A 14,836-nucleotide genomic window follows, 5' to 3' on the forward strand; every position below is an offset into this window, starting at 1 on the left:
TTATTGATTTAGGTATGTTTACAAGCCTTAAATTTAACGCCGTTTGGCTCTCTCTCTCAGGGGTGGGGATCAATCTGTTCTTAACTCAATTTTTCTTTTTGTAAAAACTTGATTGCTTTGTATGGACTGCAATAAAATTAATAAAAAAAAAAAAAGTTTAAGTCGGAGACTTGTAAATTGTTTAATTCGTGTTGCCATCAGAGAAAAGTAGTGTTCCTTCCCAATGAAGTGGCGTATCCGCGAGAAATAAAATGTGTTATTTGTTGAACGTGAAATCCATAAACACTACAGGCAAAATATCTGAATCTACAATAATCTGTTCGCATTCGCGTTATTCAATGCTGAAAACGTAGATTTACACGATTCAGGGCCATACACTCGAGAATATGTGGTCCTGCAACAATTAAAGCCACTACAAGTTTAATTTCAAAGAAATCACAGTTTGGTCAGGTTTATATTTATGATCACGGAGAAGCGATGCAACATAGAATCGAAAGAGTTAAACGAAATTCTACAGCCATTAATGGATACAAATCCATACATCCAAAAGTATCTAACTTTACACAAAATTTATCTGAAAAACACAAAGAAGTTTTCTTCGATTTCTATATGAATCTGAAAGATCACATTCGCACGCATATATAATAAACCAACATCTGATGAATTGTCAGCGATAATAGTTTCAAAAGACGGCGATATCAAAGTCAGAGTTGATATTTGTATTTATCCAAAAGCACAGCACGATTCATCGCACATGGCAGATCCTGGAAATGACTTGCGCATAGGGCCTGCACGGGGTTGGCGAATGAAGCGAGCAGGGAGCAGAGCCCCCTAGTAATTATAAGGATTAAAAGGATAGTTTGGAGATAGCTTGCTCTCTTTCTCTCCCCCCTCCTTAGTCCCCCAGCCCCCCCCATTTTGCCTCCCCACATGAGGCTGAACCACACTTTACAAAGTCCCAGTCCTTTGACATACCTAGTGACAGAGCATGTCCAAAATAAAATAAGCCCCCCCCAGCAGCGACATATGAGAAGTAAAATTGAGATATTTATTGACAATACAGTCCAAATACTATAGCATCAGGGAATGATGTTAAAAAGTAGCCCTGGATAAGCATAGTAAGCCCTAATATAATAAACAACTAGCAAAATACCCGCGCTTCGCAGCGGCCTTAAAATTTTTATTAAGAAGAAAATTAAACCTTTTTAAACTGAGGGAAAATATACCAATAATTATTTAAGGATCTCTTTGTATGCCACGTTGTCAGTTCGGCCGTCCAGTTGTAATATGACCAAGCTGTAGCTGTGCGCTGAGCTTACTCTTGAGCATGCAACGTACAGTTGGCCATGTGAACAGTAATCTTGTTTCAAATCTCACAGCTTGGATTGCTGCTGTCATAATCGGTTTAAGTTTCATGGTTTGTTTCAATTACGACAGTATTTGTTGGACTTGTGTTGAAGAGACATTCGACATCTGTCAAGCGTTGTAAGTATACAACCAGTTTCATTGATAACTTCACATCCAGCTTTTGAGAGTTTAAACATTTCTAAACATCAAAGTGTCCACTACTGAAATCGTCACCTGTGAATCTAAGATGTTTAAGAGGCATTGGCGGTTGTCCAAAGGTGTAAAATATTTGGCCATTTCGGTACACTTGAAAGCGACAACCAAACTATTCAGCGGCAGCCATCAACTCACATGCAGATGCATAGGTGCTCCTGTGTAGTATAATTATCTCCTGTACCATCATCAGTCCACACCTTGAACCTGTCCCAGTCATTTAATACATAAGACACAATGTTCCTCCGGATATCGAGAGTGAGCCTGATATGGCCGTGCAATATGTAACAAAGAGAATGGAAAAGGCAGGCGCCATCTCCGGGCATGATAACCACTTGGTAAGTGACATTTCTTTGATCGATGGTGATCACCTCGATAGACATGTTAATGGGGGTACGGTTGGAATGATAAAGGAAATGGGTACCTGAACAATGTAAAGTAAGTCTAAAATACCTACACAATAACTATAATCGTAATAAATGAACAATAAAACAGCGGAGAAGCCTTGGATTAAATAAAAAGGCTGTAGTTATCAGCAGGGAGACGTGAATACCGTGGCGAAGCAAGGAGGGGAATGTAGAGACTGGAGCGACATATAGGCAGGCAGCCAACAACGTGGGAGGCGTTGGGATGGGGGACCCAACGCCGCCTCACACGGTGAACGAGCTGCAGGCTATGGATGTATATATGTACGTAAGTAGGATTCAGTTAGTGTTGGGAACCCGCGTACCAAATTTCTTGAAGATGTGCCCATAAGTAACAAAGACCGTTGAAAAGTTCAATATGGCGGCCGACAGTGGCATCATACCACCAAAATAAGTACCAAATTTCAGCCTTCTACCTACACGGGAAGTTGGAGAATTAGTGACGTTAGAAAGTTCAATATGGCGGCTGACAGTGACGTCGCACCACTGAAATAAGTATGTACATTGGTTTCGGTTAGCGCAGGGAAGCCGCCTACCAAATTTCGTGAAGATGGGGGCCATGAATAAGAAAGTTCAACATGGTGGACGTTGTCGACTGTTATGACCGTTACGCTTAGAATTTCGAAATGAAACCTCCTTAACTTTTTTGTAAGTAAGCTATAAGGAATGAGCCTGCCAAATTTCAGCCTTCTACATACACGGGAAGTTGGAAAATTAGTGATGTTTGGAAAGTTCAATATGGCGGCCGACAGTGGCGTCATACCATCGAAACAAGTACATACATCGGTTTCGGTTAGCGCAGGGAAGCCGCCTACCAAATTTCGTGAAGATGGGGCCATAAATAAGAAAGTTCCACATGGCGGACGTTGTCGACCGTTACGTGTAGAATTTCGAAATGAAACCTGCTTAACTTTTGTAAGTGAGCTGTAAGGAATAAGCCTGCCAAATTTCAGCCTTCTACCTACACGGGAAGTTGGAAAATTAGTGATGAGTCAGTGAGTGAGTCAGTCAGTGAGTGAGGGCTTTGACTTTTATTAGTATAGATAGGGTACAATGTTAAACAGTCTCGTTTAAAGAAAAAAAAATCTCTCTATTATAATAAAGAAAACGTGTGATGAGATTAGATTTTTTGGGAGATTTTTTCAAGTCTAGCGAGTTGACACCTTGGCCTTGAGATTTTTTTCAAGTCATGCCCTCTTCTCAACAATATGCAACCATGCACATGGTACTCTCACCTCATTTGTGTGAATTTTTTTGACAGACACATTTTCTGCTTTCTCAGCTCTTCTAAATTTTAATGTTATATGGTCACAGTGAAGCAATGTGAAATAGAATCGAAAGAGTTAAACGATTGGACGTATTAGAAATTCAACATCCAATAATGTAAACAAATCCTTTCATCCAAAAGTATCACACTTTACACAAAATTTATCTGCAAAACCCTCACATGCATTTATTGGTTACTTTGCAAAATAAATTATTAACTCCTGAGGATGTAGATTGTTTTGTCTGTGCTGAAATTCCAAACAGAGAAACCAATCCTGAATTATGGTACAAAGTCATTAAACACATGTCTCACGAACCTCATTTAAAAGATTTAGTATGTTGGGACTCCAAAAAAAAAAAGTATTTAAAGAAATTTTCTAAAGCTTTCATTAATTCAGCAGGTATAACTAAGGCTGGCTTTCCTGATTATTGACGCAGAGGTAATCGTTACAATCAACACACTTACCACGGAAAGAAAGTTGTTAAAATTGTGATAATCGATAATTCAATGATTGTACTGTATAACCCGTATTTCCTCAAATGATTCGATGGTCATATTAATGTCGAGTATTGTGCATCGGTTATGATTATTAAATACATCTACAAGTACATTCATAACGAGAACGATAAGAGTACGCGTGAATTTATCCAAAGAAGTCTCAGGACGAAGTTCAACCATATTTAGATACTCCGTACGTTAGTGCAATGGAAAGCAGGTGGCATTTAATGGAATTGCCAATGTACGGTTGAAGTCATTCTGTTGAATTATTACCAGTTCATTTACCAGGTCAGAATATGACTCAATTTAAAGAAGGCGAAGAAGCACAAGCTTTACAGGTAGCAAAAAAAAAAAAAAAATTTAAAATAATAATAATTGGCTTATTTTGAACTTAATAAAAATGACATAAATGCAAAGCATATATGTTTTCTTTCAATTTATGACATTTGACTATTTTTTTACTATGGTTAATTACTTGCTATAATGAAAAATAGTTCTATTATGCATATGTTACAGTTCTCATGAAAATAACAATCTGTTAAATTGTACATCTGCTGACCCATACGGTTGGGCCTAGGGTTGGTGAGTGAAGCGAGCAGGGGGCAGAGCCCCATAGTAATTAATTAAAAAAAAAAAAAAACATATTTACACATACATACATATACACATATAATTGTAATTAAAGCATAAACAAAATGTGTCCAAGAAGGGAAAAGGATGTATAATTACGGTACCAGTATCATTGCAAGTGGATCAAGCAGCTGGTAAGATCTTGTTTGCCATGCCATGACAGGATGTGACTCACGATCATATTTCAAAACAGTGTCATGATCAGTTTTCTTAGCTCTTTTTCTGCTTCCTCCATAGAGGTAAAAAAAGTAGAGCTTGCCTTGAATGTCCACTTTCAGTTTGGCAGGATACAAGAGGCTGTATCTGATCTCGGCTTTCTGTAAGCGCTGTTTGTAATGTTGTAAAAAGCTGCATGTTTAGCAGCTGTTAAGGGTGAGAAATCAGGGGAAATAAGAATGTGGTTATTTTCAAATATCTCTTGTTTCTGTCTGAGAAGTAACATTATATGTAATTTAGATTGTAATTCTTCAAAACACATGATAAGAGTCCTAGGTTTAGAGGTGTTTGATCCCCGTATGTGGGAAGCTGCTCCTATCTCTGTGTCTGATTTGAAGTCCTCTCCAATTATTTCATAGAATAGTTCAGATAGAAATTTTACTGGGCTTGGACTTTCACAATTCTCAGGAAGACCTTTGATTCTAATATTATTCCTTCTGCATCCATCTTCCAGTGCAGCAAGTCTGTCTCCGAGTATTTTGCATTCGGAATTTGCAGCTGTTGCTTTTCCATCAACAGTAGATGCCAGTTGTTCAGCTATTTCAATTCAAGTTGTGAACGTTTGCTTAACTTCTTCCAACTGAGTGCCAAGTGCTCTCAGTTTATTGTCAAACTTAGATGCATTTTCCTGAATTTGTTCCTCAATTTTTTCTAGCTAACCTTTAAAAGCTGCCTTAAATTGATTATTTACACATTTCTCCTGGTCTTTAATATCAGCAGCTTCTCGTTTGTCTTATGTATGTCCTTTATTTCTTTCCCTATTACAATTTATATCACTTTTCCTTATATTATTTATTTCCTTTATTATATCATTTATTTTTTTCTTTATATTTTTCTTGAGCGGTGGCCATTGCAGTGATCATTACCTTCAGTTCAGACAGATTGTTTCGGTCTTTTCACTCCGCAGGTGAAGTCGCAAGCCCAGTTAAAGTCAATGTTCCCAGCTCACGAGGAGCAGATGATAGCGCGGAAGGCAAGGCCATTTTCAGTTTCAATGAATCTTCTGGAATTGACGAGCTGAATCACTTGCACATTCGCTCCCACTTTTCACTTTCGGCTGGAGACGATGCAGCTCTGCCAGGTCCTGGGAAATCTCTGCTTTCGCCTGTCTGTTCCAGGTCAGTCTCTGAAAGGCCATACCTTGAACTTGGACTTGATGCCTGTGTAGGCTTGGATGAAGCAATAGCTTTCTTTTCCGTTTCTTTTTATGGCCCCTTTCCTGCCACTCATGTTTATATATACTTGCATATACTGTAATAGAACCTTCTCGGGTTGGGTGAATTCAGGATACTTTGGGATGATAAAAAATAAAAGAAAAAATAACACCACTGCTAACGGAGTTCCACTTCAGACGTCTATGTCCTGTAACAGACAAGACCAATTGTTTCTAAAATGAACACTGGACAGCTAAAATTGAGTGTAATTTAAAAGAAACTATGAATTTGTTGTCACTTTTTTCTCCATTATGCCCTTTTGTTCTATTCACTGAAAGGGACACTTATTATGCCAACTGTAGCAGAGCCATAGAAATAAGTGTTCCTTAACGGCTGCTTACAGAATGGACAGTGGATAGCTAATATTCTTCAAGATGTACTTTAAAAGGTTGTAGAAAGTCTTCTTTATCCCTTTCATGACTACTTCTCATCCACTCACTCAATTCCATGGCTACAGAAGAGCTGTAGAAATTCGTGACCCTTGTGATGTCAAGGCTGTACAAAAGGATTGGAGATTGATAAAATTTCTGATTGATAAACAAAAGGATTGGAGATTGATAAAATTTCTGATTAAAGGCCATTTCCCAAACAAGTCTTAACAGTTTGTGGGAAGTATTACCGACAAAAGAGCTATTTTGCACATTTCCAGAATATTATACATCTTGTTGAGATCATGCTCATTCTGCCTTTTTCAGCAGCTCAGGGTGAATGTTTATTTTCTGTACAGAACAATAAAATCAAAAATGTAAAACCCATTCAATGTCTTAACCTTGGAGGATTTTGTCAGAATTAGCACAGAACGCCCATCACCTGACCTGAGCAATTTGGTCCTGAGCCCCGTGTCAAACGTTGGCTCACTTCAGTCAAGAAGAAAAGAAGGCCACATTACACTGGATGGTCCTCTGACACAGACATTCTGATGGTCCGTGACTCTGACTTGGAGCCTGAGTAAAATACACTATTCTTAATGACTGTACGTAGTTTGAAAATAATGTCATTCAGTTACCCAGATCATTAAGACAGACATGAAAGCAAAAGGGAAGGATACACTGCACAGGAGAAGGATTACAGGTACACATACATGCAGGTTAGAAAGTTAAGAGATTGAAAGATTAGTATTTTATACATTTGATTATTTGGCACCTAAATCAAAGCTATCGGCTACAATTTTTTTTTTGTTTTAGGAACCTCTGGCTCCTTCAGGTGAGTTTTTTGTCTGCAGCCAGGTCTGCCATACACCCTGATTTGAGCGGGACTGTCCGGAGTTCAACAGACAAATCCAGAGTCCAGCATTGCCTCTAAAAAAATCCCAATTTAACAAAAATTGTACGTAGAAAAAAAAAATCTTAATTCAGTTTTTATATTCAGTATCTAGTTAAAGAGGTTTAAAAATTTTTTGTACCTTGCATACCACCATTTATGAATAAAATATGTTAACTGTCAGCTGAATCCAAGTGTTTGGATCGTACATATGTTTTCGTGTGTATGTTTTCATGTACATCGTGTTCTTGTGTCATAGTTTGTTTCCCATGCTAATCATGGCTGCTCATGCTTATGTGTAATTTGTTTCGACTGAAGTAATACTGATAAAAGAATTTTTAATTAACAAGGTAGATCATATCTGCATTCTATTTACATATATGTTACATGATACATAAAACATGTTACAAGTTATGTACTTAATTTTACATATGCTTATATGTTTAGATTACTGTTTAATTAAAATGATCTAATTTTTTGTCTTTTTTAGTTCCTTAACATCTTTTTTTGGTTGCTCAAAATGGTGACTGTCCCAATCTGTGATTTTGGAAATCTGGCAATGCTGTCTGGAAGTATTAAAGCACTTCACTAGCTGTCTGTTTATGTGAGTGATCAGCTCCTTTTAATGATTGAAGAATTGTGGCATAGCAGGGAGTTGTGCATGTTTGCAGGCTGGGGTAGTGAAGCAAATGTGAGATTTGGAGGGTTGATATTTGGATTTTTTTGCTTTATTTTGCTTCTGTATCATTTTGGTACTGGTACTGAGGCCCAAAAGCTGATACCAAGCTACCAGCCAATATGATAAATAGTCTTCTTACAAATTACCCAACCCTAATGCCTATTTGAATTATAGAATTCAGTCAGAGCTCTTAATCCACGTGACATAGATCCTTGAATGTTACAGAATAGTAAATGATAAATATAAAACAAGCTGTGAACTACAGAAAATGACACCTTCAGTGTTAACCATTTTCTTTCTTCATTAGTATGAGGTACATAGGTCATAGTCCTTTAGGTCATTTTTCTCCAGTACATGAGAAATATAGTATATCTTATGGTGCTCTCTTGTCAAGCTGACAATACCTGAAGCACTCTTATGTACTTACCATCGTAGTCAATCTTTCCATCATTGTTTTTGTCTCCATCTCTCATGAGCTCCTCAATGTCATCCTCTGTGATTGTTTCCCCAGTGGATTCAAGCATTAGCTTCAGCTCTTCCAAGTCAATGTAGCCATCACCGTTTCTGTGAGCAAAGTTTGACAAAACAATTTGTTTCACAAAACAAATCATACACCATAGCTTGAAATGTATAGAACAGCATTCCAGTCTCATTTAACATTTCCTTATTTCAGGTACAAAGAGATGTTTTGTGTGGCCCATTCATATATACCATGTAGTAGCACACCTGTTTTATTGCCATGTCAGTAATGCTGAAGAAAGTAAAGAGCTATACCAACTTACTTGTCAAACATGCGAAAGAGTTCTGCTAATTCTTCTTCAGGTTTTCCTTTGCTTTCCTCTTTCATGCACCTTACCATCATAACCAGGAATTCATCAAAATCCACTGTTCCGCTTCCTACCAGAATGAAAAAAATGACCTGTCAGCTACAGAAGAGCTTTAGACTTTAACATTGGCAGCTTGATAATTGTAATTGTTTTGGCTATTATTGTTCTGTTTTTCTCTTGCTGATTTTTTTTTTTCTCTATCAGGTGAGTAAATCGACTGCAGTAAGTAACCTTCCTTGCATCATTTGGATTGTTGATAAGGAATCTCTCATTGGTGTGATTGGGACTGGACCTTTAACCTAGCTGGAGTTGGTCCCTTTGTACAAAGGTGACAGTCTGCATTCTCTACTTCTGTTGTCTTTCACAATTCTGACACAATGACGGCAGCCTACCCTGTCTTGGAAAAGAATAACGAGAAAGTAATAGCACAGTAAAAACACTGGTTTTGTAACAGGGATGGTATGTAAACACTTTTAAAAGAGAACCAGTAGCTACTCCTGGATGACCACCTTTTACTTTGTAATCATTCTAATTGCTCACAAAGGCGTTTGTTGTCTTATGCCAAGTCATATAAGGCACCACTATTCTCCATCTCCAAAGGTAGCCTTTTTCTTATTTTATTACCACTCCATCTTTTCAGAAAGCTTCCGAAAGCACTTGTTAAATTTTGTAGCTCAGACAGCTCTTTTCCCTTGTCTGTTTTACAGACAAAATATAACACCCCCTTCAGTTTATGTGAATGTATTGTTCCATGCATGCACTGTATCTGCGAACCTAAAAGAACCAGGTATCCTACACACTGTAAAACGGTAAAAAGAAAAAAAAAAAGCATAAAATGGCAGTGAAAAGAACAATTAGCACAATTAGTTGTTTCTTTTTTTGGGAACACTGGTAATCCAATTAGCGAAGTGATTTAAACTGCCAGAGCACTCTAATATGCTACCCTCACACTATGATGAACACTTGGTCAGTAGTACCTTTGGCTGCCTAGTTGCATCCTCTTATAAAACCAGAGAGATCATGGTGTTTCTAGTTTAAAAAAAGTTATCAGATTCACAGTCTTTAAATTGTCATGGGCACAAGATTCTCTGTGAGCTGACACCCCTGCTATTTTCCCTGTTATGATCTCTATACAGTACATATAATGTCACTTTGTATCACTTAGTATAGTGACATGATGGAGAATTCATTTACAAGAAATTTGATTTGTATTGGAGGATTCTTTGCCTCATTTTTAACTGTATCTTGCAGAAGCCGGTTTCCTGCTTTATACCCATTATTGTGGGGATGTGTTCTAGCCATTTACAAACTTTAGTTGTATTAAGTAGTTTGAGTATGTTATGCTACATTTTGAATTCAAGCATTGACTATGAATTTCCATTTTCTTTTCCACTGTGGCTATAGTGTATTCCTTATACTTGTACTTGTACTAGGAATCCTACAGTGAAGGTTGTAAAAGTTTTCCTCTGTCTCACTTTTGCTGTGTTGTTTGCTATGATTTCTGTATACTGTTTGATGTCTTTTTCATCTTTAGATACTTCATAACATGGAATTCACCAGCTTTGATTTAAATTATGAAAAGATTATTTTCATAGCCATTATTATTATTGCTTGGAATTAAAATAATTTAATCAAATAATAAATACATTTTCAGAATCTCAAAAAAGTGAGTACACCCCTCACATTTTTGTAAATATTTTATTTTTTCTTTTCATGGGACAACACTGAAGATATCACACTTTGATACAATGTAAAGTAGTCAATATACAGCTTGTATAAATTTGCTGTCCTCTCGAAATAACTCAACACACAGCCATTAATGTCTAAACTGCTGGCAACAAAAGTGAGTACACCCCTAAGTGAAAAATGTCCAAATTGTGCCCAATTAGCCATTTTTCCTACCCAATGTCATGTGACTTTTTAGTGTTACACTCTCTCATACTGGTCACTGGAAGTTCAACATGGCACCTCATGGCAAAGAACTCTCTGAGGATCTGAAAAAAAGAATTGTTGCTCTACATAAAGATGGCCTAGACTATAAGAAGATTGCCAACACCCTGAGACTGAGATGCAGCATAGTGGCCAAGATCATACAGCGGTTTAAAAGAACTGGTTCGACTCAAAATAGGTCTCACCATGGTCGACCAAAGAAGTTGAGTGCATGTGCTCAGTGTCATATCTAGAGGTTGTCTTTTGAAAATGGACAAATGAGTGCTGCCAGCATTTCTACAGAGGTGGGGGAGGGTGGAGGTGGGTGGGGTCAGCCTGTCAGTGCCTTGTGAGATACGGTATATGTTATGTATGTATTTAAATATATATAAAAGAACATTGCAGTGGTATTCAACAAATCGAACATACTATAATAACATAGTACAACCAGTAATAACAAGTACAACCATTTACTTCAAATTTGATGTGATGTTATATCTGAAGCAATCTCCGAAAGTGAGATTTGATCAGCTAGAAGGGTGGCATTGGAATGCACAAATTAACTGATTGAGCCAAGCCATGATGGAACAGAAAGAAGAATTTTTTTCTACAGCTGTTGGACATGATGTTTTTCAGAATGTTATACAAAAGTGAGAAAAAGTAATTTGTAAGTTTGTTTTTTTGTTGGTAGCCATTTAATGTTTTGATGCCAATGTACAGTGGAAATTTTAACAGCTTTCAGCTTTAAATGAATCAACTTTAAATTGCCTTTTCCTAATACCACTTTTGGTGATTCCCTGTCATTCAGAATTTTGCTACAATCTCTTTCACACCAACATCCATGCGTTTTATAACTATTGATACTTGACGCAGTCCATGCTGTACACAATTCACCATGTTGTTTCTTTTCACCTGTACTTTTCTGTGCAGTGCTTTAAATGTACAGCCTACAAACATCTTCACTGTGCTATGTTAAAGTAAAACATGATTCAGTGTTATAATGTTAATTACCTGGTTATGCCTTTCAAGGTAAAGCAATATTAATAAAATAAAAAAAAAATAATACTGGACTATACTAGATAGATAGATATTTATCAATCTCGAGGGGAATTTCACATACTCCAGCAGCAGCATACTGATAAAAAACAATGTCCAAGTAGTAAAAAGTGTCCAGGGAACAAGTCCACATAAAAGAAAGTGGTAGGAGTGATCAGTGAAATAGAGAAAAAGGTAGAAAGATAAAGTCGTGCACAGAGCTGCTGGAAAGGCTGCTACTGAGTTCTCTTTACCTCTTGAAAATACAACTGGTAAACGGAAACAAACTAATTAATATTACAAATTATGTCCACAGAAAAGCACTTGGTTAGTTACATCATACTTCAGATAAAACTGATTAACTGAAGCCACAATAACTGAGACATAGAATTTCCTAGGGGAAATCAAGACACATAGCTATGATACATATCCAAAGCAATAAGGAATAAAATTATATTCAAATAATAACAGAAATTCCTGCCTTCAAATCATCTCGGCAGATTGCTGCAGGACAGTACACTTAGTATTCTGTAATGTTATTAAGATGATTCACAGGCTGGTCTGTGATGTTTGTACACAATACCTTTGGCTCAAACTCCACAATTTATGGTACCACCAGCTACAACTCTGACTTGGACCCCTCTTTTTGTAATTAATCTAATATATATATACTATGTTTACTAAAAGCTCATAGCATACAAGATGCAAGACATTTCATCACTTTCAAAGTGAATCATGAGGCTACTTTTTTATCAAGCTAACCTGTTCGAGTTTGGGTTTAAAGGCTCCAGTCCACTGTAGTCTTTTTATATTATTTATTAAAGAAGTTGCAAGCATTGAGTAACAAAAAATTTATAAGACAAAATTAAAAAGATGCTCTATTTATATCATAAGGCTAGAAGAAAAAAGTATTTGCGTATTAGGGCTGTCAGATCAAAATCATTGCAGTATTTGAATATATTTCAGATTTATTTGAAAAAGTTCGTATTCAAAACTGTAGAGAAAAAGATCCCATTTAGCTTAATCTTATTTGTTATTCATTGACCACAAACTCCTGGTTACAGAACTCATCTGGCATTCAGTGCTACAAGCTTATCAAATAAGAATCTGCACACTCAGCTTTGCACTATTTACATTTTATTTTACTACTAGTAAAATACCGCGCTTCGCAGCGGAGAAGTAGTGTGTTAAAGAAGTAATGAAAAAGAAAAGGAAACATTTTAATAATAACGTAACATGATTGACAATGTAATTGTGTTGTCATTGTCATGAGTGTTGCTGGCATATATATATACAGTGGTGTGAAAAACTATTTGCCCCCTTCCTGATTTCTTATTCTTTTGCATGTTTGTCACTCAAAATGTTTCTAATCATCAAACACATTTAACCATTAGTCAAATATAACACAAGTAAACACAAAATGCAGTTTTTAAATGATGGTTTTTATTATTTAGAGAGAAAAAAAAATCCAAACCTTCATGGCCCTGTGTGAAAAAGTAATTGCCCCCTGAACCTAATAACTGGTTGGGCCACCCTTAGCAGCAATAACTGCAATCAAGCGTTTGCGATAACTTGCAGTGAGTCTTTTACAGCGCTCTGGAGGAAGTTTGGCCCATTCATCTTTGCAGAGTTGTTGTAATTCAGCTTTATTTGAGGGTTTTCTAGCATGAACCGCCTTTTTAAGGTCATGCCATAGCATCTCAATTGGATTCAGGTCAGGACTTTGACTAGGCCACTCCAAAGTCTTCATTTTGTTTTTCTTCAGCCATTCAGAGGTGGATTTGCTGGTGTGTTTTGGGTCATTGTCCTGTTGCAGCACCCAAGATCACTTCAGCTTGAGTTGACAAACAGATGGCCGGACATTCTCCTTCAGGATTTTTTGGTAGAGAGTAGAATTCATGGTTCCATCTATCACAGCAAGCCTTCCAGGTCCTGAAGCAGCAAAACAACCCCAGACCATCACACTACCACCACCATATTTTACTGTTGGTATGATGTTCTTTTTCTGAAATGCTGTGTTCCTTTTACGCCAGATGTAACGGGACATTTGCCTTCCAGAAAGTTCAACTTTTGTCTCATCAGTCCACAAGGCATTTTCCCAAAAGTCTCGGCAATCATTGAGATGTTTCTTAGCAAAATTGAGACGAGCCCTAATGTTCTTTTTGCTTAACAGTGGTTTGCGTCTTGGAAATCTGCCATGCAGGCCGTTTTGCCAGTCTCTTTCTTATGGTGGAGTCGTGAACACTGACCTTAATTGAGGCAAGTGAGGCCTGCAGTTCTTTAGATGTTGTCCTGGGGTCTTTGTGACCTCTCGGATGAGTCGTCTCTGCGCTCTTGGGGTAATTTTGGTCGGCCGGCCACTCCTGGGAAGGTTCTCCACTGTTCCATGTTTTTGCCATTTGTGGATGATGGCTCTCACTGTGGTTCGCTGGAGTCCCAAAGCTTTAGAAATGGCTTTATAACCTTTACCAGACTGATAGATCTCAATTACTTCTGTTCTCATTTGTTCCTGAATTTCTTTGGATCTTGGCATGATGTCTAGCTTTTGAGGTGCTTTTGGTCTACTTCTCTGTGTCAGGCAGCTCCTATTGAAGTGATTTCTTGATTGAAACAGGTGTGGCAGTAATCAGGCCTGGGGGTGGCTACGGAAATTGAACTCAGGTGTGATACACCACAGTTAGGTGATTTTTAACAAGGGGCAATTACTTTTCACACAGGGCCATGTAGGTTTGGATTTTTTCTCCCTAAATAATAAAAACCATCATTTAAAAACTGCATTTTGTGTTTACTTGTGTTATATTTGACTAATGGTTAAATGTGTTTGATGATCAGAAACATTTTGTGTGACAAACATGCAAAAGAATAAGAAATCAGGAAGGGGGCAAATAGTTTTTCACACCACTGTATATATATATATATATATATACACACACACACACAAACATATATATATACATATACACACATACAGTATATATACATATACATCCACATATATACATATATATGCATACATATGTATATATATATGTGTGTGTGTGTGTGTGTATGTATATATATATATACACAGTGTATATATATATATATATATATATATATATATATATACAGTGTGTATATATATATATATATATACAGTGTGTATATATATATATATATATATATATATACACACATATATACACACACACACATACACACACATATATATATACATATATATGCATATACATATGTACATATATACACATATATATACATATCCACATATATAAATTAGGGGTGGGACTCGATTA

The 14,836-nt window shown here is 36.9% G+C and overlaps 1 protein-coding gene across 1 annotated transcript in view; it reads right to left on the bottom strand.

Annotated features, from left to right (window-relative positions):
* The window catches only part of tnnc1b (troponin C type 1b (slow)), a 48,072-nt gene that overhangs the window by 11,666 nt on the left and 21,570 nt on the right, over positions 1-14,836 (bottom strand). Inside the window, exons 4-5 of the mRNA XM_039773978.1 lie at positions 8,532-8,646; positions 8,177-8,313 (exon numbers count right to left, since the gene is read on the bottom strand). Coding sequence (XP_039629912.1) covers positions 8,177-8,313; positions 8,532-8,646 — 252 coding nt within the window. The remainder of the gene's footprint in view (positions 1-8,176; positions 8,314-8,531; positions 8,647-14,836) is intronic.

The sequence above is a fragment of the Polypterus senegalus genome, chromosome 13 (assembly GCF_016835505.1).
Source record: "Polypterus senegalus isolate Bchr_013 chromosome 13, ASM1683550v1, whole genome shotgun sequence".
NCBI classification, from domain to species: domain Eukaryota; kingdom Metazoa; phylum Chordata; class Cladistia; order Polypteriformes; family Polypteridae; genus Polypterus; species Polypterus senegalus.